General features: G+C 41.0%; 1 protein-coding gene across 2 annotated transcripts; it reads left to right on the top strand.

Moving 5' to 3' along the window:
• The first annotated feature begins 906 nt into the window (after window positions 1-906).
• Window positions 907-26773, top strand: LOC115934575 (ubiquitin carboxyl-terminal hydrolase 6-like). Of its 2 annotated transcripts, XM_063706637.1 has the most exons (9): window positions 907-5330; window positions 6080-6183; window positions 9941-10115; window positions 14106-14332; window positions 18321-18512; window positions 20517-20805; window positions 22229-22653; window positions 23317-23409; window positions 24548-26773. In XM_063706637.1, exons 4-9 carry the CDS (start codon window positions 14315-14317, stop codon window positions 24719-24721), a joined length of 1191 nt encoding a protein of 396 aa, XP_063562707.1. In that variant the 5' UTR covers window positions 907-5330; window positions 6080-6183; window positions 9941-10115; window positions 14106-14314; the 3' UTR covers window positions 24722-26773. The 2 variants fall into 2 exon arrangements, with proteins under 2 accessions (XP_063562707.1, XP_063562706.1); XM_063706636.1 differs by lacking the exons at window positions 907-5330; window positions 6080-6183 and having other exon boundaries at window positions 7530-10115; window positions 22229-22621.
• Window positions 26774-27807: the final 1034 nt, after the last annotated feature.

The raw sequence follows: 27807 nt of genomic DNA, 5'->3' as shown, positions 1-27807 counted from the left end.
AACTTAAGGCAAAGGGTTGGAAAAAGACACTTCGTCTAAATGGACACATCAAAAGCAAGCAGGAGTAGCGGTTCTTATATCAGACAAAATGGACTTTAAGACAACAGCAGTTTTAAAAAGACAAAGAGGGACATTATATAATGATAAGAGGACTAGTTCAACAGGAAAATATCACAGTCCTAAATATATATGCACCTAATATTGGAGATCCCAAATTTATAAAACAATTACTACTAGACATAAGAAATGAGGTAGTTGGCAACACAATAATAGTGGGGGATGTTAATACTCCGCTGGCAGCACTAGGCAGATCACCAAGACAGAAAGTCAACAAAGAAACAATGGACTTAAACTATACCCTAGAACAAATGGACTTAACAGATACTTACAGAACATTCTACCCAACAAGCATAGAATATACATTGTATACATCAGAACACGGGACATTCTCAAAAATAGACCATATGATAGGGCACAAAACAAGTCTCAGTAAATTTAAGAAAATCAGAATTATATCAAGTACTCTCTCAGACTACAGTGGAATAAAATTGGAAATTAATTCCAAAAGGAACACTCAAAAGCATGCAAATACATGGTAATTAAATAACCTACTCCTGAATGATTGTTGGGTCAACAATGATATCAAGAGGGAAATTTAAAAATTCTTTGAACTGAACAATAATAGTGACACAACCTATCAAAAACTCTGGGATACAGCAAAAGTGGAGCTAAGAAGAAAATTCATAGCATTAAATGCCTGTATCAAAAAGTCTGAAAGAGCACAAATAAACAATCTAAGGTCACACCTCACAGAATTGGAGAAACTAGAACAGTCCAAATCCAAACCCAGCAGAAGAAAAGAAATAACAAAATCAGAACAAAACTAAATGGAATTGAAACAAAAAAATACAACAGATAAATGAAACAAAAAGCTGGTTCTTTGAAAAGATAAATAAAATTGATAAGCATTAGCAAGACTAATCAAGAAAAGAAGAGAGAAGATCCAAATAAGCTCTATTAGAAATGAAATGGGAGATATTACCACTGATACCACAGAAATACAAAAGATTATTCAAGACTACTATGAACATCTTCACATCCATAAACTAGAAAACCTACAGGAGATCGATAAATTCCTGGAAATATACAACCCTCCTGGATTAAATTAGGAAGATATAGAAACTCTGAACAGACCAATCAGAAGCAGCAAGATTGAAAATGGTAATTTAAAAATTGCCAACAACAAAAAAGTCCAGGACCAGATGGATTCACACCTGAATTCTATCAGACATTCAAAGAATTGGTACCCATCCTATTAACACTATTTCACAGGATAGAGAAAGAGAAATCTTCCCTAAATCATTTGATGAAACCAAAATCACCATGATATGGTTTGGCTCTGTGTCCCCACCCAAATCTCATCTTGTAGCTCCCATAATTCCCACATGTTTTGAGAAGGACCCAGTAGGAGATGATTGAATCATGAGGGCAGGTCTTTTCCATGCTGTTCTCATGACAGTGAGTGAGTGTCACAAGATCTGATGGTTTTAAAAACAGGACTTTCTCTACACAAGCTCTTTCTTTTTGCCTGCTGCCATCCACGTAGGATGTGACTTGCTCTTCCTTGACTCCACCATGACTTTGAGGCCTCCCCAAATATGTGGAACTGTAAGTCAAATAAACCTCTTTCTTTTGTAAATTGCCCAGTCTCAGGTATGTCTTTATCAGCAGTGTGAAAATGGACTAATACACACCCTAATACTGAAACAGACTAATAGACACCCTAATACCAAAAGCAAGGAAGGACATAATGAGAAAAGAAAGCTACAGACCAACATCCCTGATGAACAGAGATGCAGTAATCCTCAAAAAAATACTAGCTAGCTGAATCTAACAACATATCAAAAAGATAATCCATCATGATCAAGTGGGTTTCATACCAGGGATGCAGGGATGGTTTAACATCTACAAGTCAATAAATGCGATACACTACATAAACAGAATTAAAAAACAAAAGTCACATGATCATCTCAATAGATGCAGAAAAACCACTTGAGAAAATCCAGCATCCTTATTTTATTAAGACCCTCAGCAAAATCAGCATAGAAGGGACATACATTAAGGTAACAAAAGCCATCTATGACAAACCCACAGCCAGCATTATACTGAACAGGGAAAAGTTGAAAGCATTCGTCCTGAAAACTGGAAGAAGACAAGATTGCCCACCTTCTATTCAACATGGTACTGGAAGTTCTAGCCAGAGCAATCAGACAAGAGAAAGAAATCAAGGGCCTCCAAAGTGGTAAAGAAGAAGTCTGCCTATTGCTGTTTCCCAATGATGTGATTGTATACCTAGAAAACCCTAAAGACTCATCCAAAAAGCTTCTAGAACTGGTAAATGCATTCAGCAAAGTTTCAGGATACAGAGTTACACACAAGTGTGCACAAATCCATAGCTGTGCTATACACCTTCAGCGACCAAGCCAAGAATCAAATCAATAACTCAACCCTTTTTACAATAGCTACAAATAATAATAATAATAATAATAATATTAATAATAATAATAATAATAAAATACTTAGGAATATTCCTAACCAAGGAGGTGAAAGATCTCTGCATGGAAAACTACAAAACACTACTGAAAGAAATCACAGATGACACAAACAAATGGCAGCACATCCCATGCTCATGGATGGGTAGAATCAATATTGTGAAAATGACCATACTGCCAAAAGCAATCTACAAATTTAATCCAATTCCCATCAAAATACCACCATCATTCTTTACAAAATGATGAAAAATAATCCCAAAATTCATATGGAACCAAAAAAGAGCCTACATAGCCAAAGGAAGACTAACCAAAAAGAATAAATCTGGTGACATCACATTACCTAACTTCAAACTATTCTGTAACACCATAGTCACTAAAACAGCATGATACTGGTATAAAAATAGGCACATAGACCAGTGGAACAGAATAGAGAACCCAGAATTAAAGCCAAATACTTACAGCCAGCTGATCTTCAACAAAGTGAGGAAAGGACACCCTATTCAACAAATAGTGCTGGGATAATTGGCTAGCCACATTTAGGAGAATGAAACTGGATCCTTATCTCTCACCTTATACAAAAATCAACTCAAGATGGATCAAGAACTTAAGACCTGAAGCCTTAAAAATTCTAGAAGATAACATTGGAAAAACCCTTCTAGACATTGGCTTAGGCAAAGACTTCATGACCAAGAAGCTCAAAACAAATGCAACAAAAACAAAAGATAAATAGATGGGACTTAACTAAACTAAAAAGCTTTTGCACAGCAAAAGAAATAATTAGCAGAGTTAACAGACAACACACAGAGTGGGAGAAAATCTTCACAACCTACACATCCAACAAAGGACTAATATTCAGAATCTACAAAGAACTCAGATCAGTAAGAAAAAAACCAATCCCATAAAAAAGTGGGCTAAGGACACGAATAGACAATTCTCAAAAGAAAATATACAAATGGCCAACAAGCATATGGAAAAATGCTCAACATCACTAATGATCAGGGAAATGCAAATCAAAACCACAACGCGATATCACCTCATTCCTGTAAGAATGGCAATATTAAAAAAATTAAAAAATAATAGATGTCGGCATGGATGTGGTGGAAAGGGAACACTTTTATAGTGTTGATGCTAATGTAAACTAGTACAACCACTATGGAAAACGGTGTGGAGATTGCTTAAAGAACTAAAAGTAGATCTACCATTTGATCCAACAACCCCATTCCTCAGTATCTACCCAGAGGAAAAGAAGACATTATACAAAAAAGATACTTGTACACACGTTTATAGCAGCAAAATTCATAATTGTGAAAATATGGAACCAGCCCAAATGCCCATCAATCAATGAGTGGATAAAGAAAATGTGATATGTGCACACACACCCCATGGAATACTACTCAGCCATAAAAAGGAGCAAACTGGATGGAATTGGAGACCATTCTTCTAAGTGAAGTAGCTCAAGAATGGAAAACCAAACATCATATGTTCTCAAATGTGGCAACTAAGCTATGAGAATGTAAAGGCATAAGAATGATACAGTGGACTTTGGGGACTCAGGGGAAAGGGTGGGAAGGGAGTGAGAAATAAAAGACTACACATTGAGTACAGTGTACACTGCTCGGGTGAGGGATGCACCAAAATCTCAAAAATCACCACTAAAGAACTTATTTATATAACCAAACACCACCTGTTCCTTAAAAACCTATTGAAATAAAAAGTAAATTATAAAAAACCTCCTGGATTCATTGATTTTTTTGAAGGTTTTTTTGTGTCTCTATTTCAGTTCAGCTCTGATCTTGGTTATTTCTTGTCTTCTGCTAGCTTGGGAGTTTGTTTCCTCTTGGTTCTCTAGTCCTTTTAGTTGTAATATTAGGTTGTTAACTTGAGATCTTTCTCTCTTTTTGATGTGGGCATTTAGTGCTATAGATTTTCCTCTTAACATCGCTTTAGCTGAGTCCTGGAGATTCTGTTATGTTGTATCTTTGTTCTAATTAGTTTTAAAACACTTCTTGATCTCTGCCATAATTTTATTATTTACCCCAAAGTCATTCAGGAGCAGATTGTTCAATTTCCATATAGTTGTGTGGTTTTAAGTGAATTTCTTAATCTTGAGTTCTAATTTGATTGTGCTGTGGTCTGAGAGACTCTTTGTTATGATTTCAGTTATTTTTCATTCGCTGAGGAGTGTTTTTCTTCCTAATTTATGATTAGTTTTAGGGTAAGTGTCATGTGGCTATGAGAAGAATGTATATTCGCTTGTTTTTTTGTTGGAGAGTTCTGTAGATATCTATCATGTCTACTTGATCCACAGCTGAGTTCAGGTCCTGAATATCTTTGTTAATTTTCTGTCTCCATGATGTGTCTAATATTGTCATTGCGGTGTTAAAGTCTCCCACTATTATTGTGTGGGAGTCTAAGTCTCTTTGAAGGTCTCCAATAACTTGCTTTATGAACCTGGGTGCTCTTGTATAGGGTGCATATATATTTAGGATAGTTAACTCTTCTGGTTGAATTGAACCCTTTACCAACAAGTAGTCCTCTTCTTTGTCTTTTTTGATCTTTGTTAATTTAAAGTCTGTTTTGTTAGAAACTAGGATTGCAAGCTTTGTTTTTTTCTGCTTTCTGTTTGCTTGGTAAATTTTCCTCCATCCCTTTATTTTTAGCCTATGTGTTTCTTTGTGTGTGAGATGGGTCTCTTGAATACAGCATGCTGATGGGTCTTGGTTCTTTATCTAGCTTGCCATTCTGTGTCTTTCATTGGAGAACACATTGAGATTTAAGGTTAGTAGTATTATATGTGGATTTGATCTCATCATCATGATGCTAGCTGGCTATTTTGCTAACTTGTTTATGTGGTTGCTTCACAGTGTCACTGTTCTTTGTACTTTAGTGTGTTTTTCTGGTGCCTGGTAATGGTTTTTCCTTTTCATATTTACTGCTTCCTTCAGGAGCTCTTGCAAGACAGGTCTGGTAGTAACAAGTTCCCTCAGCATTTGCTTGTCTGAAAAGCATCTTATTTATCCTTTGCTTATGAAGCTTGGTTTGGCCAGATGTGAAATTCTGGGTTGGAAATTCTTTTCTTTAAGAATGTTGAATATTGGTTCCCAGTATCTACTGACTTGTAGGGTTTCCACTGAGAGGTCGGCTGTTCATCTGATGGGGTTCCCTTTGTAGGTGACCTGGCCTTTCTGTCTGACTGCCCTTAACATTTTTTCTTTCATTTAGAGTTTGGAGAATCTGATGATTATGTGTCTCGGGGATGATCTCCTTGTGGAGTATCTCACTGGAGTTCTCTGGATTTCTTGAATTTGAGTGTTGGCCTGTCTTGCTAGAACTAACTTGGGGAAGTTAGTTGTCTTGGATCCTATGCTGAAGTATGTTTTCCAACTTGGTTCCATTCTCCTTGTCTTTTTCAGGTACCCCAATCCATCATAGATTCGTTCTCTTTATGTAATCGCATATTTTTTGATGGTATCGTTCATTCCTTTTCATTCTTTTATCTCTATTCTTGTCTGCCTGTCTTATTTCAGAAAGATCGTCTTCAAGCTCTGAGATTCTTTTCTTGGCCTATTCTGCTGTTAATAATTGTGATTTCATTGTGAAGTTCTTGTAGTGTGTTTTTCAGCTCTAACAGGTGAGTTATGTTTTTCTCTAGACCGGCTGTTTTGGCTGTCCGCTCCTGTATTGTTTTGTCATGATTCTTAGTTTCTTTGCATTGGGTTACAAGATGCTCCTTTAGGTCATTGAAGTTCACTGTTATTCACATTCTGAAGCCTACTCTGTCATTTCAGCCATCTCAGGCTCAACCCAGTTCTGAGCCCTTGCTGGAGAGGTGTTGCAGGGATACTCTGGCTTTTTGAGTCCTCAGGATTTTGGGGTTATTTCTCATCTCTGTGGGTCTATCTTAAATTTTGACCTTGAGGATGGGATTTTTGTGGCTTTTTAAATTGTTATTGTTGTTGTTTCCTGCTTGTTTTTCTTTTAACAGTCTGGCCACTCTTCTGCAGGGCTGCTGCAGTTTGCTGGGGGTTCGCACTATACCCTAGTTGCCTCGGTTTTTCCCATAGCTGGAGGTATCATCAGTGAAGTCTGTGAAACAGCAAAGATGGCTGCCTGCCACTTCCTCTGGAAGCTCCAGCCCAGCAGGGTACTGACCTATTGCTGGCTCGAAAGTGCCTGTAGGAGGTGGCTGGAGACCCCAGTTGGGAGGTCTCCTCCAGTCAGGAGAAATGGGATAAGGGACCTGCTTAAAGAATGATTCTGGCTACTTTTTGGTAGACCAGCTGTGCTGTGTTGGGGATCCCTTCAGTTCCCATTCAGTTTGGGCTGTCCAAAGGCCCACAGGCTGAACTGGCTGAGAAGCTTGAAAGGCCTGGGTGGCAGCCTGCCCCACCCCTCAGGCACTCCATCCCGGGAAGAAATTAGAGCTCTGTTAGCCCCATAGAACATGAGTGACCTACAATTTTGATTTGCCCTTTTACTGGTGATGTTGGCATTGATCACAAACAGTGGTGTCTGCTAGCTTTCTCCTCTGTAATGTTACTTTTTCACCTTGTAATTAATTAGTATTAATATTTTGTGGGGAGGTAATTTGAGACTATGTAGATATCTCTGTTCTTCATCAAACTCAATTTATTCATTTACTTGATTTGATATTTACTTGTGGTTTATTTCATTTAATAGGTTATAATTTGACAATTTTTTTAACAATTTTTTTTTTTTAGAAATGTTTTATTTTGACAATTTTAGACTTATAGAAAAATAGTAAGAAAACTACAAAACATTCTTGGATACTATTCCCCAAATGTGAACATTTTACTGTATTTGCTTTATCCTTTCTCCCCCTTTTCCTCTTCTCTTTCTAGGTAAATATAAATGTAGGTGCATAATATAGACTTTTTCTGAATGGTTTATAAGTTGCAGGTATGATGCCTCTTTACTTCTAAATAATTTTATGTGTGTCTCCTAAAAACAAGGCATTATCTTGCATAATTATAGTATAACTATCAAAATCAGGAAATTAAAAATGGTTTACTGTTAATATCTCATCCATAAACCTTATTTTACTTTTTTCAGTTGTCTCAATAATATTTTTTATAGCCAAATAATTTAAGATGGGTGATTTTACAGTCCATGATGTTGACTTTCATAATCCATGATGTTGAGAGGTTTCATCATTTTTACATTGATTCTTTCTCATCTCTGTGGGCCTATCTACCTTTGATGTTTGAGGTTGCTGACCTTTGGAGGAGGTCGATCTGTGTCAAATTATTCTGTCTTTTTAGTCTCTTTTAGTCCAGGATGATTCCTGAGTCTTTCCTTGATTTTCATGGCATTTATGTGTTTGAAGAGTATGGGTCAGTTTTTTGTGGATTTTCTCTCAGTTTGGGTTCATAGGATGTTTCTTCATGATTCAGTTCAGGTTATACCATTCAGGCAGGAAGGTCACACAAGTGAGGCTGAGTTCTTCCCAATGCAGCATATCTGGAGGCATATGCTGTTACTTGGCTCCATTACTGGCCAATGTTGACTTTGGTTGAGAATCTGCCAGGTCTGTCCATGATAAAGTGACTATCTACCCTTTGTTTTTCACCAATGTCTTATGTGAACATAGTTTGAGGCTCTGTAAATATATGGTTACTCTCAACATCTCACCCACTAGATTTAGCATTTCATTGATTATTTTTGTTGGGTCAATTATTATTATGGTGGTTGCCAAATCATGATTGTCTTCATCTTTCATTCCTTCTACGTGGATAAGTAAAACAAAACAAAACCAACCAACAAATAGGGGAGAAGGGAAAATTTATTGTTTTGCTGTTCAGGTTCCCTCCGCTTTGACCAGTGGTAGCCATTTCAAGCTGAGTTCATGTCTTTTTGAACTGTCCTTATTGTTCTTTGAATACTTCCTTACTTTCTGGCATAAGCTGTTTCAACCATACTTTGTATTTTCTCTGCCCCAGCCCTTGAATCAGCCATTTTCATTTTTTTCCAGAAGCCCTGACTCTCTTTAGGGGACAGTAATTAGAAACCAATATCTGGGCAGTAATTGTGGTAGATACGTATGGCTATTGGAGTTGTCATTGCTCATAGGCTTCCTCAGTGAACAGAGCAGAAAAATACAGCTAGATGGATAAATATACAAACATACATGCTTATATTCATCGATATTTCTATATTAGAATATACTGAAAACCATGAGTTCTTCCTGGTGATTCTAATTCCAGTTGAATCACACATGGCTCATTTTAGGTTTTTTTTCCCTTTCAGTACTCTTGACCTTTGAACAATGTGGAAGTTAGAGGGGCTGAACCCCACACAGCCAAAAATTTGCCTAAATTTTGACTTCCCTGTAATGTAACTGCTGACTGACCTGATTAACTACTGTTGACCAGAAACCTTAGCCATAACAAAGTTGATTAATATATATGCTGTATATTCTATGTATTATACACTATATTCTTATAAAAGTAAGCTAGAATTGCCTTAGCTATTCCAGCTGTTTTGGGGTTCGATATAAATTTTAAAATAGTTTATCCTAATTCTGTGAAGAATGTCATTGGTAGTTTGGTAGCTGACTTCAAACTATACTACAAACCTGCAGTAACAGAAATAGCATGGTACTGTTACAACAGCAGACACATATACCAATGGAACAGAATAGAGAGCTAAGAAATAATGCAGCACACCCACAACCATCCAACCTTCAACAACTCCACTTAAAAAAAGCAATGGGGAAAGCAATGGGACTTCTGGGTCAAATGGCAATTCTAAGTTCTTTGAGAAATCGCCAAACTGCTTTCCGCAATGACTAAACAAGTTTAAATTCCCACCAGAAGTGCATAAACATCCCCTTTTCTCCACAACCTTGCCAGCTTCTGTTAGTTTTTGACCTTTTAATAATAGTCATTCTGACTGGTGTGAGATGGTGTCTCACTGTGATTTTGATTTGCATTTCTCTAATGATTAGTGAGTTTGAGCATTTTTTTCATAGCCTTGTTGGCCACATGTTATGTCTTCTTTTGAAAAGTATCTGTTCATGTCCTTTGCCCATTTTTGATGGGGTTGTTTGTTTTTTTTTCTTGTAAATTTAAGTTCCTTGCAGATGCTGGATATTAGACCTTTGTCAGATGGCTAGGTTGCAAATATTTTCTCCCTTTCTGTGAGCTGTTTACTCTGTTGATAGTTTCTTTTGCCGTAAAGAAGCTCTTTAGTTTAATTAGGTCCCATTTGCCAATTTTTGTTTTTCTTGCAATTACTTTTGGCATCTTTGTCATGAAGATCATTTCCAGATCCTATGTCCGCAATGGTATTTCCTAGATTATCGTCCAAGGTTTTAATATGTTTTCATTTTAGATTTAAGTTTTTAATCCTGCCTTTGCCTCCCAAAGTGCTGGGATTACAAGCGTGAGCTACCACACCCAGCGAGGAAGCCAAGTTTAACGTGTGTGCTCCACTCCTCCAACCTGGCCAAAGGGCAGTCATCATCACTGGCCACTACTGACCACAGCCTTTAGAAACTCCCCTTGAACGTGCTGGGCTGACCTTCCTCTGATCGCAGGCAAGGTAACCATACACTCAAGGCCAATGATCCCATCTGCTGTGGGCTGGGTCATGCTCCCAATGCTTACAGAACCTGGGAGGCAGAGGAAAACTCTGCCCATCCCATGGGACGTTACCTGTAAGCTTTGAACACCAGAATCTTGAGGCCTATCTCTTTCTGGAAGGCTTTGTCTTCCTCTAAACCAGGAAGCTGGAGCAATTCCACCAGATTCTGTACAACAGATGCAACAAGAAAATTCATGAAGAGTAGATCTTAGGTTGAATTTTTCACAGAAGACCTTGTAAGAACAGACAATGGTGAGAAAAAAAAAAGCCCCAGGTCAATACAATGGGGAAAAGCCTGTGAAGTGACCTGGCAGCAGCCACACCTGCTGTCGCCTCCATTCCCCTCTCATCCTGGAAACAGATTTGCCCTTTACAACTCAACTCATAGCTCACCCGCCTTCAGAGACTTCTTGGCCCATCTTAGCTGGAAGGGATCTGTTCCAGCGCTGAGCTTTTATTTTGCTTAGCATCTACTCAGATGCCTTGACTGTGTGTGTCGCACAGTCCTACTGACTGACAAACTCCCTGAGGGCCGAGATGGCATGGATTCAGGTCTCAGATGCTCTATGGCACCTGGGAGCATCTTACACAGGTGAAGTGCTCAGTGATGATCTGGGGTCACTATTCTCTGCAGATCAGCATGTCTGAGAGGTAGGGGCTCACAGACTGTGGAACTGGTGTAAGACCTTTGTCTTTTCCCAGCTACTAACAGGTCCTGCTTGTCACAGCCCTTCCATGATATAAAGTTAAGTCATTTTGTGTCTGACACAGGCAAAGGAAAACGACAGGCCCTTGCCTTCCCGGTCGTCAAGGGTCAGCTGTAAGATGATGTCATAAAGCCAGATCAGGTCCTGGGGCCAGGGGAAGCACTTGCTGTCATCCTCTGGCTGCTGCAGCAGAGCCCTCTGCAGACCTTTGGCCATGCTTTCATTACGCTTGATTGCCATTGACAGCTTGATGTAAGTCAGGTAACTGGAATGCACCACACGTCAGCTCAAGTTACACTCAGAGAAGCAGAGGAACTGGGAGGACTGGACTACGAGTTGGGGCTGACCCAGAGGAAGTTGGGGGGTGAGTTGGGGCAAGGCCACAGCAGGGCCATTTGTCCTGGGCTTCAAGGGACCCTGTAATCCCAACTACTTGGCAGGCTGAGGCAGGAGAATCACTTGAATCCGGGAGGTGGAGGTTTCAGTGAGCCGAGATAGTGCCACTTCACTGCAGCCTGGGCGACAAGAGTGAAACTCCGTCTCAAAGAAAACTAAAATAGGCTGGGTGCAGTGACTCACGCCAGTAATCCCAGCACTTTGGGAGGCCGAGATGGGTGGATCACCTGAGGCTGGGAGTTCAAGACCAGCCTGACCAACATGGAGAAACCCCATCTCTACTAAAAATACAAAATTAGCTGGGCGTGGTGGCTCATGCCTGTAATCCCAGCTACTCAGGAGGCTGAGGCAGGAGAATTGCTTGAACCTGAGAGGCAGAGGTTGTAGTGAGCTGGGATTGCTCCATTGCACTCCAGCCTGGGCAACAAGAGCGAACCTCCGTCTCAAAAAATAAATAAATAAATAAAATAAATACATAAATAAAATAGATATGTATTTATGCAAACCATAGAAAAATGTTTGGCAACCATCGCAAGATACCTGACAATGTGAAATAGTTTTATTACAACTGGCCTGACCTTCAAAGGCCTTCACAGCTCCTGCCTTCATGTTACCGTCTACTATGTTCCTCGTGCACCTTCCACTCAGCACAAACAGGCTGCACTGCCTTCGAAACACATCACTGGAATCCTGCCTCTGCTCCTTTGTCCATCTGAATCACCCTCTCCACATTTCTGACCCTGTAATCCTGATCTCACTTCATGAGGCAGTTCGCTTCTCTTTTGCATTTAGCTTTCCCCGGGGTACACTGTCAATAGCCTACTGTCTGATGTCATCAGTCAGCACTTCATCAGAGGCAATTATGTCCACAGAGCTTTTGGCTAATTACTGTCACTCCTCTTTACATGTGTGCATATGCATATCATCTTTCCCTAATGAGACTGGAAATCATGATTCATTCCCTGGAGCAGTGGTTTCCATAAGTGACCAACCCACAGACCGGTGCAAACTGGCTGCAAAAGAGCTTCCTCTGAGGAACTTATTAGAATGCAGATACTTTGACTGCATGGGAGAGGAGGATCTCATAAATCTGGGTGTAATAGGCACAGAACGTTTGTTGTAATATGGGCGGGACTCTGGACTCAGCATATCCAACAAGCTGCTGGCTGATTCCGACGATGCCGATGAATTGCCAGGTTGGGAACTGCTGCCCCCAGAGAACATAGCAGAGAGCTCTGTACGTGGTAGGTGCTCACTCCCCTATTGTTTGGGTGTATGCCTCCTGATAATGAACTTGATCGTAACATTATTGTTGTATTATGCCTGTATTGTTTCCTTAAGTGAAAGAAGAATGCTTTTGAGTACCTAATAGGTGGCAAGCTCTGTGCCTACTTACATACATGAACTATTCCTTTTAATAACCTTTGGAAATAAAGTGGCATTTCCATTGGGCATTAGAAATCTGAAGACTTTCGTTTACAGCTGTTGCAACAGCAGAACTAGAATTCGACCTCCGACATTTCTGCTCACCAGAGGGCATGAACTGCTGGTTTGTACCTGGCTTGCAGATACCTTCTTTGGGCAGCACAATGTTCAAAATTTAAAAAACTACCAACACTTCTAAACTGGATACTTTGTATCAATATCTGGGTTTCTGGCTTCTCTTCATGGGAAACAAACAAACAAAAAAAAAGGTTTGGTGAACACTGGGGCCCACATTCCTGCAGGGCAACAGTCACATGGAGACTTTAGATGGGCACATGCCCAGAACACACTAGAGTCCCCATCGCTCCCCATTCTCTTACATTCTATTCCCAACTAGGTTCTTATAGGCCTGGGTTTGTGCCTGTTGCACACTTATCTACTCTCTTGCTTCCCACTGGTCAGGAAGTCTGGCAAACTTAAAAGGCCTCTTTTTGTTGCTCTCTCCTGTATGGATCTCTCATCATAGAGGTGTGTGCATTTCTGACTTTGTGATTTCAATACTAAGGAAGCTGTCGGCACATTATCAAGGAAAACGGGGATCGCTGCTCCCCAACGTACACATTCTGATGTGCCCCAGTAAAATTCTATATTCAGCCTCCAAACTAGCTGGGAAAAATGTGGCAAATCATCTACTTGCTCCAATTCAATGGTGTTTAGAAGTAAGAAGTCACTGTGAGCAATGCCACCAAGTGGTGGAGAGACTCCATGCAGAATCGCCACCTTCAGCCAGAGAGGCTGGGAGGCCGAAGACCTCTCTCAATGCACAGGGCCATTCAGAAACTAGAAACAAAATGCTTGCTCATCTCCCTAGGCCACTCCTTCTGAGGCTTTTTGAGACAAGGTCTCACTGTCACCCAGGCCGGAGTGCAGTGGCACAATCAAGGCTCACTGCAACCTCAACCTTCTGGGTTCAAGCGATCCTCCCACTTCAGCCTTTCGAGTAGCTGGGATGACTACAGGCATGGGCCACCACACCCAGCTATTTTGTATTTTTAGTAGAGACGGGGTTTCTCTATGTTGGTCAGGCTGGTCTGGAACTCTCAACCTTAGGTGATCTGCCTGCCTTGGCCTTCCAAAGTGCTGGGATTACAGGCGTAAGCCACTGGGCCTGGCCCATTTTATACATTTTTAATGTGTATTCTTGCTTTTGGAAAATGTGACCAGAGGACTATTAAACTCTTTTAGCATCAGTATAGCAAGGAGGTAAAAAAACAAACAACAAAACAAACAAAAAAAAACCCTTTTTGTAAAATAGGATTGAGTATCGTTGGATTGAGCACTTACCAAGCAACTGTGCCAGGCATTTGTGTCCTTCATTTAATTCTTACAAGCCTGAGTGTTCAGTATTTTAATTTTATAGGTGAACAAATAGAAGCTGAGGGTGAAGGACCTACAGCTGTCACCTTCATCTCTTCTCAACACTGCCAACTGTCCCCTTGGATCTCCCAGACAGACAACAGGGGACATCTCTGGTTTCTCGGTGCCCCCTAGAAACCTCGGGTCATTTCAAGGCATTATGCAAATGAGAAGCTTTCCTTCTCTTCACCTCATCTCCTGATCTGCACAAAAATGACTGTAGGACCCAGTGTAGGTACCGATGTAGGCACCAATCCTCAGTTTACCACCTGCTCTCTACTTGCTTCCCTGCCATAACTTTCTAAAAGGGATGTGAGCCATGTTTAAAGTCACTTGGTCACTGGAGGGATCTTGTTCTACCCTCTGTAGTAGTACCTCTGTAGGGTAGTACCCACTGTAGGAATCTTGTTCTACATCAGTGGTTGCCAACCTTTTTGGCACCAGGGGCTGGTGTTGTGGAAGACAATTTTCCACGGACTGGGGGGCTGGGGGGAATGGTTTCGGGATAAAACTGTTCCACCTCAAATCATCAGGCATTAGATTCTCATAAGGAGCACACAACCTAGATTGCTAGCATGCGCAGTTCGCAATAGGGTTCGTTCTCCTGCGAGAATGGCATGCCGCTGCTGAACTAACAGGAGGCAGAGCTCAGGCGGTAATGGGAGCAAGGGGGAGCGGCTATAAATACAGCTCACCGCTCACCTCCTGCTGTGCAGCCTGGTTCCTAACAGGCCATGGACGGTGCTGGTCTGTAGCCCAGGAGTTGGGGAATCCTGCTCTACAGAGTTTCCAACCTCAGAGATGAAGCATCCCCTCTGTAAGTCAGAAAGAAATTATTCAAGTAGGAGAATTAAAACAGGATCACAGAGAGGGAGGCTGAAGAATTTGACATTCTGTGTTTACTTGTATGAGGAAAAACAGTACATAGAGGCATCCACAGTATTTAATTTGTTTGGATAACAGTTACAGATAAACAGGTACACCCCATATACAATTACCAATACTTTTTATACAGTTCATATTTCAGTACATCGACACTATTTTATTTACACTCTATTTATATACATTAACATCTTTTTAAATTGGGATTATTGTCCATATGCTTTATATTTTTTATTCCAGTGATTTCCCTTTTAGGAATTTATCTGAGGGGAGAATACTCTGTAATTACTCCATAATTTGCAGGCAAATATCATCATAGCATTTTTTAGGAGAGTAAAAAGTTATTAACAACTTATATTTGTCTCACATTAGAGGAATGGTTAAATAAAGCATGGTGTATTCATTGGGTAAACTATAATGCAGTTGTTGAAAATGATTACCAGGAGTTTTTGCTAACATTTATGGGAACATGCTTATGATGTGTGAACATTTTTTTAAAAACAAGACATAAAGTTGCATATACTGGAAATAATACCTTCAATATTGAAAAAAAAACTATTTAGGAAAAAGGACAGAAGAAAATCTGCCAAAATTTTGACAGTGGTTGCCTTTGTATTAAGAATATAAAAGGATTCCCTGCCTTTTTACATTTTTCTCTGCTTTCCAAAATTTCCACATGAATATTATACCTAGTAATCAGAAAAAAATACAGGGACACGCACTCTTATCCTTTACATTTCTCTCCTGTTTGGACCTCAGATTCCTCAGTAGAAAATTAAACTAGATGCCAGCCTGGGCAATATGATGTCACCCTGTCTTTACAAAAAATGCACAAATTAGCCAGGTGTGGTGTTGTGCACCTATAGTCCCAGCTGCTTGGGAGGCTGAGGTTGGAGGATTGCTTGAGCCCAAGAGATCAAGGCCGCAGTGAGCTGTGATCTCGCCACTGCACTCTAGCCTGGGTAACAAAGCAAGACCCTGTCTCAAAAAAAAAGAAAAAGGAAAGAAAAAAAGAAATTTAAACTAGACAAATTCTTAGGCCTCTCTTTTTTTTTAATAGTCTTATATGAAAACTATTACTTCATTTCCTGTGTTTTGTGTTAAGATGAGCTTTAAAGCAACTCTGAAAAAGAAGAGGGTGCCTATAAGTAATTCATAGACTGTTTAAACAATAGTAGAGGATCTAAGCATAGATCCCAAGAGGTAAAGGGAATCTTTATCACTTTGGGAAATTTTACTGATAAATAGAAATTATTGTCAGTACAGTCCACAAATATGTTTTTTATCAGCCTTCTTTCCTCCCTGTCTTCATCTAGCACTGTAGCCTGTGTTCCACAGAAAATATAGTCAATAAAATTCAACATTCTTTACTAGCTTACTCTAATTTGTGGTTGGCCATAAAGTATTCCTGGTAGAGATAATAGAGATAATATTTAACTGGCTATGAGAAAGGAAACACTATCGTATATGATACACCCCTTTTTCTACTCATTCCAACAACTATGATACAGCATGTTTCCTTTTGAAGCACATCAGTTTTTTCCTTGAGTGACCATTTCAAAAGATGATGACAGTTAATATCTTGTTACTACAGAATTTGTACTCAAAAAAGAAGTCTATAACGCAAGTCCAAGCTAGATTTACTTTTCTAAAAAAAGAATTTTCCTCTAAGTTCCCGTTTTTAAATGAGCTCTTTAGCCTGGATAATTATGCAGTGCTAGAACCTTAACTGCATGATCAAACCCAACCTTGCTTGTTTATAACAGCATTTGACAGCCTCGTGACTCTCACGTAGGGAAAAAGTCTCGCCTGAAAACCCATGCTAAGCTGGTGCATGTCTTGAGCTGTGCCAATTTGTATTCCAGGCAGTCTCAGGTTCCCATCGTGAGTTTCAGGAAGGGAAATTCATGGAGGAAGTTCACCTCTGGAAGGGTGAGGAGCAATAAATAGGGTGGGTGATGGACATATGTGACGTTTGCCACAGAGAGGCAGTCAGTATGGGCCTTGTGGTCCAGGCTGTGCTTTGGGACACAAATATAAACTGTGTGAAGTCTTATGGTAGCATTCATAACCCTGATGCTTCACCCACCTTCCCATACGTTAGAGAGACAAACAGAAGGATCCCAGCTCTATGGTTCTTGATTGTTTGTCAGGTAGCAGCCAGGCATGGAGAGGGAAAAATTATTTCTTTTCTGCTGCACTCTAGATCCTTCCTTCTCTCCTCCTTCTTCATTCTACACCACCCCCAACACATATCCCTGCACCCCGCCCATTCTTTGCTCTCTCTCCTTTCTTACACTTAACTCCTTCTTGCTCCACAGCCTAACATGCTGATTAACAGGACCCCAAAGGTTTGGGTGGGTATTAGGGGCCTTCTCAACAAAAGCAGCACACTCTTGAGCTTGTTCTTCCTTTTGTTGCCATCTCAGATAAAAAGGCCCCATGAGGGAGGAGACAGATAAGTATAGACTTGGTATTCTGATAACTCTGTGTTACATGGGATCAGATGTAAATGAGTTGTACCCTGTGGTGTTTCATGCTCTGCTGTGTTGTCTTCTCATGGTGAGCTTTTCTGTGCCCTTATTTCATCCAGCTCTGGTTTCTGTGTTTCATGTTATTTCTCCTAGCCTCTGTAAACTCTGCAGCATACTAATAATGCTCTGGCTTTCTGATTAAAGATAAATGGCTTACTATCATCACCCCTGGCTTGAGGGCCAGCTCACATGTAATCCCTTATAGAATTCCAAAGTTGTTAAATAAATGAAGTTCTTTTTGTCATTTTGAAGCATTCAAAAATTTTTCAAGAAAAGCTATGATCATATAAATAGAAATTTTATCCAGAATGTTACAATGTAACATTTGTGAATAAATGTGTAGGTGCTGTATTTGCTCAGACTCTAGTTTGGGTTGTGTTTTCTTTTCCCTTTTTTTTTTTTGAGACAGGGTCTCTCTCTGTCATCTGGGCTGCAGTGCAGTGGCGTAATCACAGCTCACTGCAACCTCTACTCCCAGGCTCAAGCAATCCTCCTGAGTAGCTGGGACTAGAGACATGCGCCACAACGCCCAGCTAATTTTTAGGTTTTTCTTTTACATAGACAGGGTCTCACTCTGTTGGCCAGGCTGGTTTCGAACTCCTGGACTCAAGCAATTCCCCCCACCTCAGCCTCCTAAAGTGCTGGGATTACAGGTCTGAGCCACCATACCCAGCCAGTTATATTTTCTTTTTCCTTATATAGAGTAAAATAAGGGTGAGTGACCGAGAGGTTGATGCATAGCTAGATCACCAGTTTAAATGCCTTCCCACACACCCCTTTCCTCCTGTTCCCTCTACCTACAGGTTGTAGATGAGCATGAGAGTGTGGAGCAGAGTCGGCGAGCGCAAGTCGAGCCCATCAACCTGGACAGCTGTCTCCGTGCTTTCACCAGTGAGGAAGAGCTAGGGGAAGATGAGATGTACTACTGTTCCAAGTGTAAGACCCACTGCTTAGCAACAAAGAAGCTGGATCTCTGGAGGCTTCCACCCTTCCTGGTATGTTACAGTCCTGCCTCTGAGAGAGCAGGAATCTAGCATAAAAGAAAGAAGACATGAACAAACAGGAGGTTTTGTTATTTTTGAGAATAAGACTTTTCCTGCAGCAGTGTTTAAAACACTTTCTGTACAAGGTTTTTATGTTGAATACAGAGATGAATCTTTCTACAAATATTTGGTAGTTCCTTTTCCTAAAGAGCTTACAACCTAGAAGAAGAGATCAATCATGTAGACCAGTAACTGCAATTCAGTGTGATGTGAGAACTGCCACAAGGGGTACAACGTGGTGAATTTGAACTTCAGGAGAGGGTGAACTTCTGGCTCTGTGGAGAGAGGAAGCTCAGGCTAGCCCTTTGTGGACTCTAGAAGAGCAGCTGAGCCCGGAGCCCCCAACACTCACTGCACATAGTCATGTGGCTGTGGCACGCTGCTGAGTTGAGAGTGTGTGCACAAGCACGCCAGTGCACTAGGGCCTGTGTGTTCTTTTAGATTTAATTTACTTCTGCCTTCTCCCTTCATGGATTAGGAGACTGTCCTTTTGTTTGTCAGGAGAGTTTGAAGTGACAAATCTTCCTATTCATTAAGGTCAGTGTAACTGTAAGGTACTGGCCTATTTTAATCAGATATTTATATGTATTTTCTTTCTTTTTCTTTTTTTTTTTTGGAGACAGGGTCTCACTGTGTCACCCAGGCTGTAGTGCAGTGTTGTAATCTCAGCTCACCGCAACGTCCACCTTTTGGGCTCAAGTGATTCTCTTGCCTCAGTCTCCTGAGTAGCTGAGATTACAGGCATGCACCACTACCACCTGGCTAATTTTTGTACTTTTAGTAGAGATGGGGTTTCACCATGTTGGCCAGGCTGGTCTCGAATTCCTGACCTCAGGTGATCCGCCCACCTTGGCCTCCCAAAGTGCTGGAATTACAGGCATGAGCCACCATGCCCAGCCGTATTTTCTTATTCTAATCATGTCTCTGTCACACTACTCTGTGAAGCTGAATGTAGGTTTTTCTTAGACCAGAACAGCTTCCCGGGGAATGATGCACAAGAAATTAATAACACTGGTTGTTAGCTAGCTCCACAGATAGGAACTAGAGGGAAGGGGCAGGCTTGGGGACAAGGTGGTTGGGGAGGAGGGGGAGACCTTTTTTTTTTTTTTTTTGAGATGGAATCTTGCTCTGTCGCCCAGGCTGGAGTGCAGTGGCAAGATCTCAGTTCACTGCAAGCCCCACCTCCCAGGTTCACACCATTCTCCTGCCTTAGCCTCCCGGGTAGCTGGGACTACAGGCGCCTACTACCACGCCTGACTAATTTTTTGTGTGTTTTTTATTTATTTTTTTTAGTAGAGACGAGGATTCACTGTGTTAGCCAGGATGGTCTCGATCTCCTGACCTCATGATCCACCCACCTCGGCCTCCCAAAGTGTGGGGATTACAGGTGTGAGCCACCATGCCTGGCCCAGGGGGAGACCTTTTAAAAAAAATTGAGGTATAATTAACATACGATTAAAAGCATAGATTTTTAAATCCAGTTTGATGAATTTTAACAAGTATATATTTTCATATAATCATCAAATAAAACAAGCAGAGCAGTCATGTAGCCCAGTAACTGCAATTCAGTGTGATGTGAGAACTGCCACAAGGGGTACAACGTGGTGAATTTGAACTTCAGGAGAGGGTGAACTTCTGGCTCTGTGGAGAGTGGAAGCTCAGGCTAGCCCTTTGTGGACTCTAGAAGAGCAACTGAGCCTGGAGGCAATACCCACTGCGCAGTCAGGTGGCTGTGCCACACTGCTGAGTTGAGTGTGTGCACAAGCACACCAGTGCACTGGGGCCTGTGTAGAGGCCTTTAGGAAACCATATTTTTGAAGTCTTTAAAAAATAATGAAGAGTAAATGTTCTGTTATATATTCCCAAACATTCACATGTATTTGACTTGTTTTTTCCATGTAAATTTTGTATCTTCAGAACGCTTTAATGTGATGTTTTCTACCTTTACTTCTCCAGATTATTCACCTTAAGCGATTTCAATTTGTAAATGATCAGTGGATAAAATCACAGAAAATTGTCAAATTTCCTCGGGAAAGTTTTGATCCGAGTGCTTTTTTGGTACCGCGAGACCCGGCTCTCTGCCAGCATCAACCACTCACACCCCAGGGGGATGAGCTCTCCAAGCCCAGGATTCTGGCAAGAGAGGTGAAGAAAGTGGATGTCCAGAGTTTGGCTGGGGAAGAGGACATGCTCCTGAGCAAAAGCCCATCCTCACTCAGCGCTAACATCAGCAGCAGCCCAAAAGGTGAGGCCTGGGGGCCTTATGCAGTTGCTTTCTTGGGACTCCTGTAGGCTACATATGTTTCTCTGTCTTCCGTTCTGGAACATCAGGTTGGTTGGGTGGAAGGAACCTATCTGGAATCAGACCTATCTGTATTTGAGCTATGTACGTTTTATCAAGAGATTCAGCCTCCCTGAATCTATTTTCTCATCTGTAAAATGGAGATAATGCCAGGTTTACAGAGTTGAGAGTTTGACACATGGAGAGTAAAGCACTTCACACAGTGCCTGATGTATGGTAAACAGGAATGGTAGCTGCTGTCTTGTCCCCTTATAGTGAAAGTTCTGAGGTTACCCATCTTTCAGGGGGTCTAGAGGATCAAAACTCTTTATTTATTTATTTATTTATTTTATTTTTTATTTTTTTGAGACAGGTTCTCACTCTGTCACCCAGGCTGGAGTGCAGTGGTGCAACACAGATCACAGCTCACTGCAGCCTCGACCTCCTGGGGTCAATCAATCCTCCCACCTCAGCCTCCTGAGTAGCTGGGACTACAGGCACCCACCACTGCACCTAGCTAATTTTTGTATTTTTTGTAGAGATGGTGCTTTGCCATGTTTCCCAGGCTGGGCTCGAACTCCTGCACCCAAGTGAACCTCCTGCTTCGGCCTCCTGAACTGCTGGGATTACAGGTGTGAGCCACTGTGCCTGGCCCAAAACTATTTTCATAAAAATACTAAGACAATATGTGCCTTTTCACTTTTATTCTCTCACAGATGTACAATGGTGTAAGAGACAACATGACATGGAATAATATCGTCACTTTGACAGTGAAGTCTGTGCTAATGTATTGTACTTTTTCATGCCTCAGTTTTAGTTTCTAATACAGGAAATATTGATAGATAAAATTCACCTAAAAGTTCTAAAGGTTCTCAATAATTTTTAAAGGTATAAAAGGGGGTAGGGGTAAGAGGCTATAACCAAAAAGTTTAAAGCCTTACAGGATTTTTGTGAGACATAGAGGTAACAATGGACAGCAAGAAATTCCCAGTACCATGCCTAACAATAGGAAGTACTCAGTAAATGGTGGTCGCATTTTTTGTCTAATTTTACAAAGGAGAGGAATATGTATTTGGAAAACTCCTTACTCTTAATAATTAGATTTTTTTCAACTGAATCTGACATAAATCATCTTTCTGCTATTTTCTGAGTCCCTATAACCTACTTTACATTTTCAGGACATTGTTGCTTATAGGGACTCGGCATTGAAGAAGACAAAAATGTAACTTACTGGCTACATAATAGGAACTAAAGGGTAGCCAGTCACGACTCCCCTGTCTTTACCTTTGTGTGTATATTTGTGAAGCTAACCTCAGAGTTAGCATTTGGGGCTGGCTTACTTTGTGGCATTTGGATTTGTGAATCTTTTCTTCTGTCCTGTTCACAGGTTCTCCTTCTTCATCAAGAAAAAGTGGAACCAGCTGTCCCTCCAGCAAAAACAGCAGCCCTAATAGCTGCCCACGGACTATGAGGAGGAGCAAAGGGAGGCTCCGGCTGCCCCAGATTGGCAGCAAAAATAAACTGTCAAGTAGTAAGAAGAACTTGGATGCCAGCAAAGAGAATGGGGCTGGGCAGATCTATGAGCTGGCTGACGCCTTGAGCCGAGGGCATATGCGGGGGGGCAGCCAACCAGAGCTGGTCACTCCTCAGGACCACGAGGTAGCTTTGGCCAATGGATTCCTTTATGAGCATGAAGCATATGGCAATGGCTACAGCAATGGTCAGCTTGGAAACCACAGTGAAGAAGACAGCACTGATGACCAAAGAGAAGACACTCATAGTAAGCCTATTTATAATCTATATGCAATTTCAGTAAGTGGTTTATTGTATGGTTTTCGGAGAGTGGTCTGTGTTTTGTTCACTTGTCTTCATGTATTCATCAGCAAGTATTTTTCAGGTCCTGCTTATTTCCTAGCGTTGAACTTAGTGATAGAGAAAGTTAACATAGAAATCTGGGCCTGCCCAGGTGTGGTGGCTCACACCTGTAATCCCAGCACTTTAGAAGGCTGAGGCAGAAGGATCGCTTGAGCCCAGGAGTTTGAGACCAGCCTGGGCCCCATCTCTACAAATAATTTTAAAATGGAGCGAGGTATGGTGGCATTGCCTGTGGTCCCAGCTACTTGGAAGGCTGAGGCAGAAGGATCACCTGAGCCCAGGAGGCCAAGTCTTTACAGAGTTGTGATCACTCGACTGCACCCCAGCCTGGGTGATAGAGCAAGCCCCGTCTCAAAATAATAATAATAATAGTAATTACATTATAAAATGATTGTTTATCCACACAAGACTTGGAGCTTATGACTTTTGTATTTTGCTTTTTGCTTATTTTGGTTTTAGAGAAAGTTAGAGGGTTCTAAAATATTTTCTCACCTACTGATCATTTACATGATCACTGTTCTCCTGCTCAGATCCTAGTGCTATACCCTGGCCATAGTACAGTTAACTACTAACATACATCCACTCTCTTATCTCTTACAGTGCCATTCAGGAATTCTGAGTGGGGGCCATTATGTCACTTATGCCAAAAACCCAAACTGCAAGTGGTACTGCTACAATGGCAGCATCTGTGAGGTAAACATTCTCAATCTTTGAATGAAAGTTAGAAACAGAATATCAACAGAACTGGGGAACATTTGTTGAAATAATGGACTATCTCTTGAATAGGAAATAGATATTTCTGTTAGAATCAATATATAGATGCTGTCAGTATTAAAGAAACAAAAGTGATATGCAGAGTAGGGAATGAAAACATGAGTAGTGAGGAAAAATAAAGAGTTAGTTGACCGGGCGCCGTGGCTCATGCCTGTAATCCCAGAACTTTGGGAGGCTGAGGCAGGCTTAGGAGGTGGATCACTTGATGTCAGGAGTTCAAGACCAGACTGGCCAACATGGTGAAACCCCATCTCTGCTAAAAATACAAAAATTAGTTGGGCATGTTGGCACATGCCTGTAATCCCAGCTACTCAGGAGGCTGAGGCAGGAGAATGGCTTGAACCTGGGAGGTGGAGGTTGCAGTGAGCCAAGACTGCACCGCTGCACTCCAGCCTGGGCAACAGAGCAAGACTCTGTCTCAAAAAAAAAAAAAAAAAAAAAAAGGAGTTAGTTAATGCAAAAAGCTCCTATCTTCTAGACTGTTAGAATTTGATGGGGTTGGGCCAAGTGCAGTGGCTCACGACTGTAATCCCAGCACTTTGGGAGGCCAAGGTGGGCAGATGATGAAGTCAGGAGATCGAGACCATCCTGGCTAATATGATGAAAGCCCAACTCTACTAAAAATACAAAAAATTAGCCAGGCGTGGTGGCACATGCCTGTAGTCCCAGCTACTCAGGAGGCTGAGGCAGGAGAATCACTTGAACCCAGGAGGCAGAGGTTGCAGTGAGCTGAGATCGTGCCAGTGCACACCAGCCTGGTGACAGAGCAAGACTCCGTCTGAAAAAAATAAATAAATACAAAATAAATAAATAGAATTTGATGAGGTTTTAGGTCATTCTGTTTTGACTTGTCTATGGTCAAAATATTTTCTCCAAAGCAAACATTGGAAATAATGGGGCTCATTTTAAAGGGGCAGGTGTGAGACAGCCAAACTAGTGAGCTTATTGGAAGCAATCAGGTTTAGTAATTACAGAGGGTTGGTCTTCCCTTTCCTGGCAAGGATTTAGAGCCATAATAGTGATGGCTTTTTGTTAAAGGTTTTTCTTGCCCTTTCAGGAACGTCACCCTGATGAAATTGACACCGACTCTGCCTACATTCTTTTCTATGAGCAGCAGAGGATAGACTACGCACAATTTCTGCCAAAGATTGATGGCAAAAAGATGGCAGACACAAGCAGTATGGATGAAGACTTTGAGTCTGATTACAAAAAGTACTGTGTGTTACAGTAAAGCTACCACTCTGGCTGCTAGACAGCTTGGTGGGGAGGGAGATGACTCCTTGTAGCTGATACTTGGCAAAAGTGTCACTGAGAAGCAAGCTAAATGTAGTTATTTTATCCTGTTAGAATACAAATTCTAATTAAAATAGTTAACTTTAAGAGTAGTAGTAATTTTATTTTGAAGTCTCATGCAAGTTGTCCGATAGAGAATTTTCAGGCAGATCCCACCATTAGCCTGTAAACAAAAGGTTTGGCACCAGCCACCTGGGACCAAATAAGAATTCAGTTGTGCTTGTCCAGATATGAACAAATATGTAGTGAGTATAGAGTTTATCAATAATCATAACAAATATTAAAGATTTCCTTGGAGTCAAAAAACAAAAAATTGTAATGTTGTCTAGGGATGACATGATATGCTACCTCCTTTTTCCTGAAGTTTTATTCCATTCTGTTGACAAGATGGAGAAAGCAAGATCATGAAGGTGTGCAAATGATTCTTACGGCATGGGCGAGGATTTTTCAATTTATTTTTTAAAGTTTCCATACCCTTTCTTTGTCTTTCTTGCTTTTTGTTTTTGCCGTTGTGTTTATGTTTGAGATACAACCAGTCATTAGTGGCAGGGGCATAGAGTGGTCAGTCTGAAAGGGAGGCTCTCTTAAGAGCTATGTGCCTTCCACCCAGAGGGAGACCCAGTAGAAAGAAAAACATCCTGGGAAATCCAGCTACCATGGCCCTCCCAGTGGAGGCATCTTACATTTAGGATACTTCAAGTATCCTCAGAAATGTATTCTGCACCCCCGGCCCCGCCCATGCTGAGGGAAGGGGAGCAGTTGCCAATATTTGCACCATCTTCACATGCACATGTTGCAACAAGAGTTTCTGGGAAGGTAAGCGGCATCGGAGCTAGATCACGTTTCACAATTAGTGGTTGTTCTTTTCCATGTTTGTTTTGCACTTTAAAAAGAGAACACGTGCAAATGAACTTGCTTGTGTGTATTTGATGGCTCTAAGGGCTATAAATTACAAATAAAACACATCCCAGACATTAGGAGTTCATAAGTATATTTAATGAAATTGGTGGTTTTAGGAAGTCAACTTTAGTTTTGCTTTGTTAGCATGTCCACTAATTTTTTTATTTTGATATTAGTCTTTTTTTAAAAATTTTACAGTAGTCATTGAAAGTTATGTTTCTTTGTTTACTTCATTTTTTCCTCTAATCAAGACTGGGACAAAAGTATAAATATTATTTATTTCAGGTAGAATTTTTTTGGTGTAGTTTTTTAATATATACTTGAAGGAAATGTTTCACCTTATTTTTGGTCTTTGTTTATTCATTTAGACCCTGCAAGTTGATTCTCATTAATTGTCAGATTCCGCTACCCTTTCTTCCTCATAGGTAGTCATTACCAGTGTAACTAAGCATTTGTATTCTGATATCTGAGGCCAGTAACTATTAATATCTAGTTTTCAGAGCATTTGGAAAGGTTATCTTAAATGGCTACCTAAATTGAAATCCTTTTCAGAAAAAATATAATTGCAAATAGGTAGGAGTGGCCTAAATCATCTAATGTAAAAAAGTCAGACAAAATGTATACTTTATAGTTTCAAGATTTTCAGTATATAAAATCTATCCTTTCCTACCTGGACATGTCCCATTAAAAAGTGGAAGATTTTAAATAATTTCTTTACAGATGTTTTATTTAAGCAGGTAGCACAATCGACTAATGTTGTTTGATCTGTGTTTGTTATACTGGTTGTAATTAATTTTTTTAATTCATGAACTAGCGGAAAATTTATTAAATTAACTATTAACCACATTCACCTTGTAAATGACTGTATAAAACTTGTTGACAATGCACTGACTTTAGAAAGATGTTAATGTGCATAAACAGAGTGTAAATAAAATAGTGTTGATGTACTGAAATATGAACTGTATAAAAAGTATTGGTAATTGTATATGGGGTGTACCTATTTATCTGTAACTATTATCCAAACAAATTAAATACTGTGGATGCCTCTATGTACTGTTTTTCCTCATACAAGTAAACACAGAAAGTCAAATTCTTCAGCCTCCCTCTCTGTGATCCTGTTTTAATTCTCCTACTTGAATAATTTCTTTCTGACTTACAGAGGGGATGCTTCATCTCTGAGGCTGGAAACTCTGTAGAGCAGGATTCCCCAACTCCTGGGCTACAGACCAGTACCATCCATGGCCTGTTAGGAACCGGGCTGCACAGCAGCAGGTGAGCAGTGAGCTGTGTTTATAGCCACTCCCCCTTGTTCCCATTACCGCCTGAGCTCTGCCTCCTGTTAGTTCAGCAGCGGCATGCCATTCTCGCAGGAGAACGAACCCTATTGTGAACTGCGCATGCTAGCAATCTAGGTTGTGTGCTCCTTATGAGAATCTAATGCCTGATGATTTGAGGTGGAACAGTTTTATCCCGAAACCATTCCCCCCAGCCCCCCAGTCCGTGGAAAATTGTCTTCCACAACACCAGTCCCGGAGGATTGTGAGCAGAGCGGTGCAATGGCCTGACCTACCAGGTAAAGGCTCCCTCTCGATCAGGATTTCTCAACCCGGCACTAGTGACACTTGGGGCAGGATCATTCCTTGTTACGGAGACTGTCCTATGCAGTGTGGGATGTTCAGTAGCACCCCCGACCTCTGCCTACAAGACGCCAGGAAGGACCCTCTGTCCGAGTCGTGACAAAGAAAAACATCCCCAGACCCTGCCAAATGTAACCTGGGGGGCAAAAACACCCACATTTGAGAACCATGGTTCTAGGATATAGGAGTGTGGACACAGGCAGCTCAGGTTTACAGAGGCTGGATTTGAGGTGCCTATGAGACCTGCTTGCTGAGATTCTTTTGAGCAGTCAGACAGGAGGGGCTGGAGCCCAGGAGAAAAGTCTGGGCAGCTTTGCTGTCTTCAGGCTAGGTGGCTGTTAGAAGGAATGTGGCAGAAAAAAAGCGATACCCAAAGAGTCTATTTCATTTAATTTAATTTTTTGAGCAAGGATTATGCTAAAGTCACCAGGCAAGAGACCAAGATGAGCCCACCTCACAAACCCAGAAACCTCAGATCCCAGGCAGC

Source organism: Gorilla gorilla, chromosome 4, assembly GCF_029281585.2.
Source record: "Gorilla gorilla gorilla isolate KB3781 chromosome 4, NHGRI_mGorGor1-v2.1_pri, whole genome shotgun sequence".
In the NCBI taxonomy this organism is placed as follows: domain Eukaryota; kingdom Metazoa; phylum Chordata; class Mammalia; order Primates; family Hominidae; genus Gorilla; species Gorilla gorilla.
Note: the sequence above shows the minus strand (reverse complement) of the source record. Positions and strands in the feature narration are given on the sequence as shown.

Bases quoted from the DNA above. Each gene is read 5' to 3' on its own strand.
- LOC115934575 (XM_063706637.1), top strand. The intron at 20,806-22,228 runs GTGAGGCCTGGG...TCCTGTTCACAG, and splicing joins CATCAGCAGCAGCCCAAAAG to GTTCTCCTTCTTCATCAAGA. The intron at 22,654-23,316 runs GTAAGTGGTTTA...TATCTCTTACAG, and splicing joins ATAATCTATATGCAATTTCA to TGCCATTCAGGAATTCTGAG.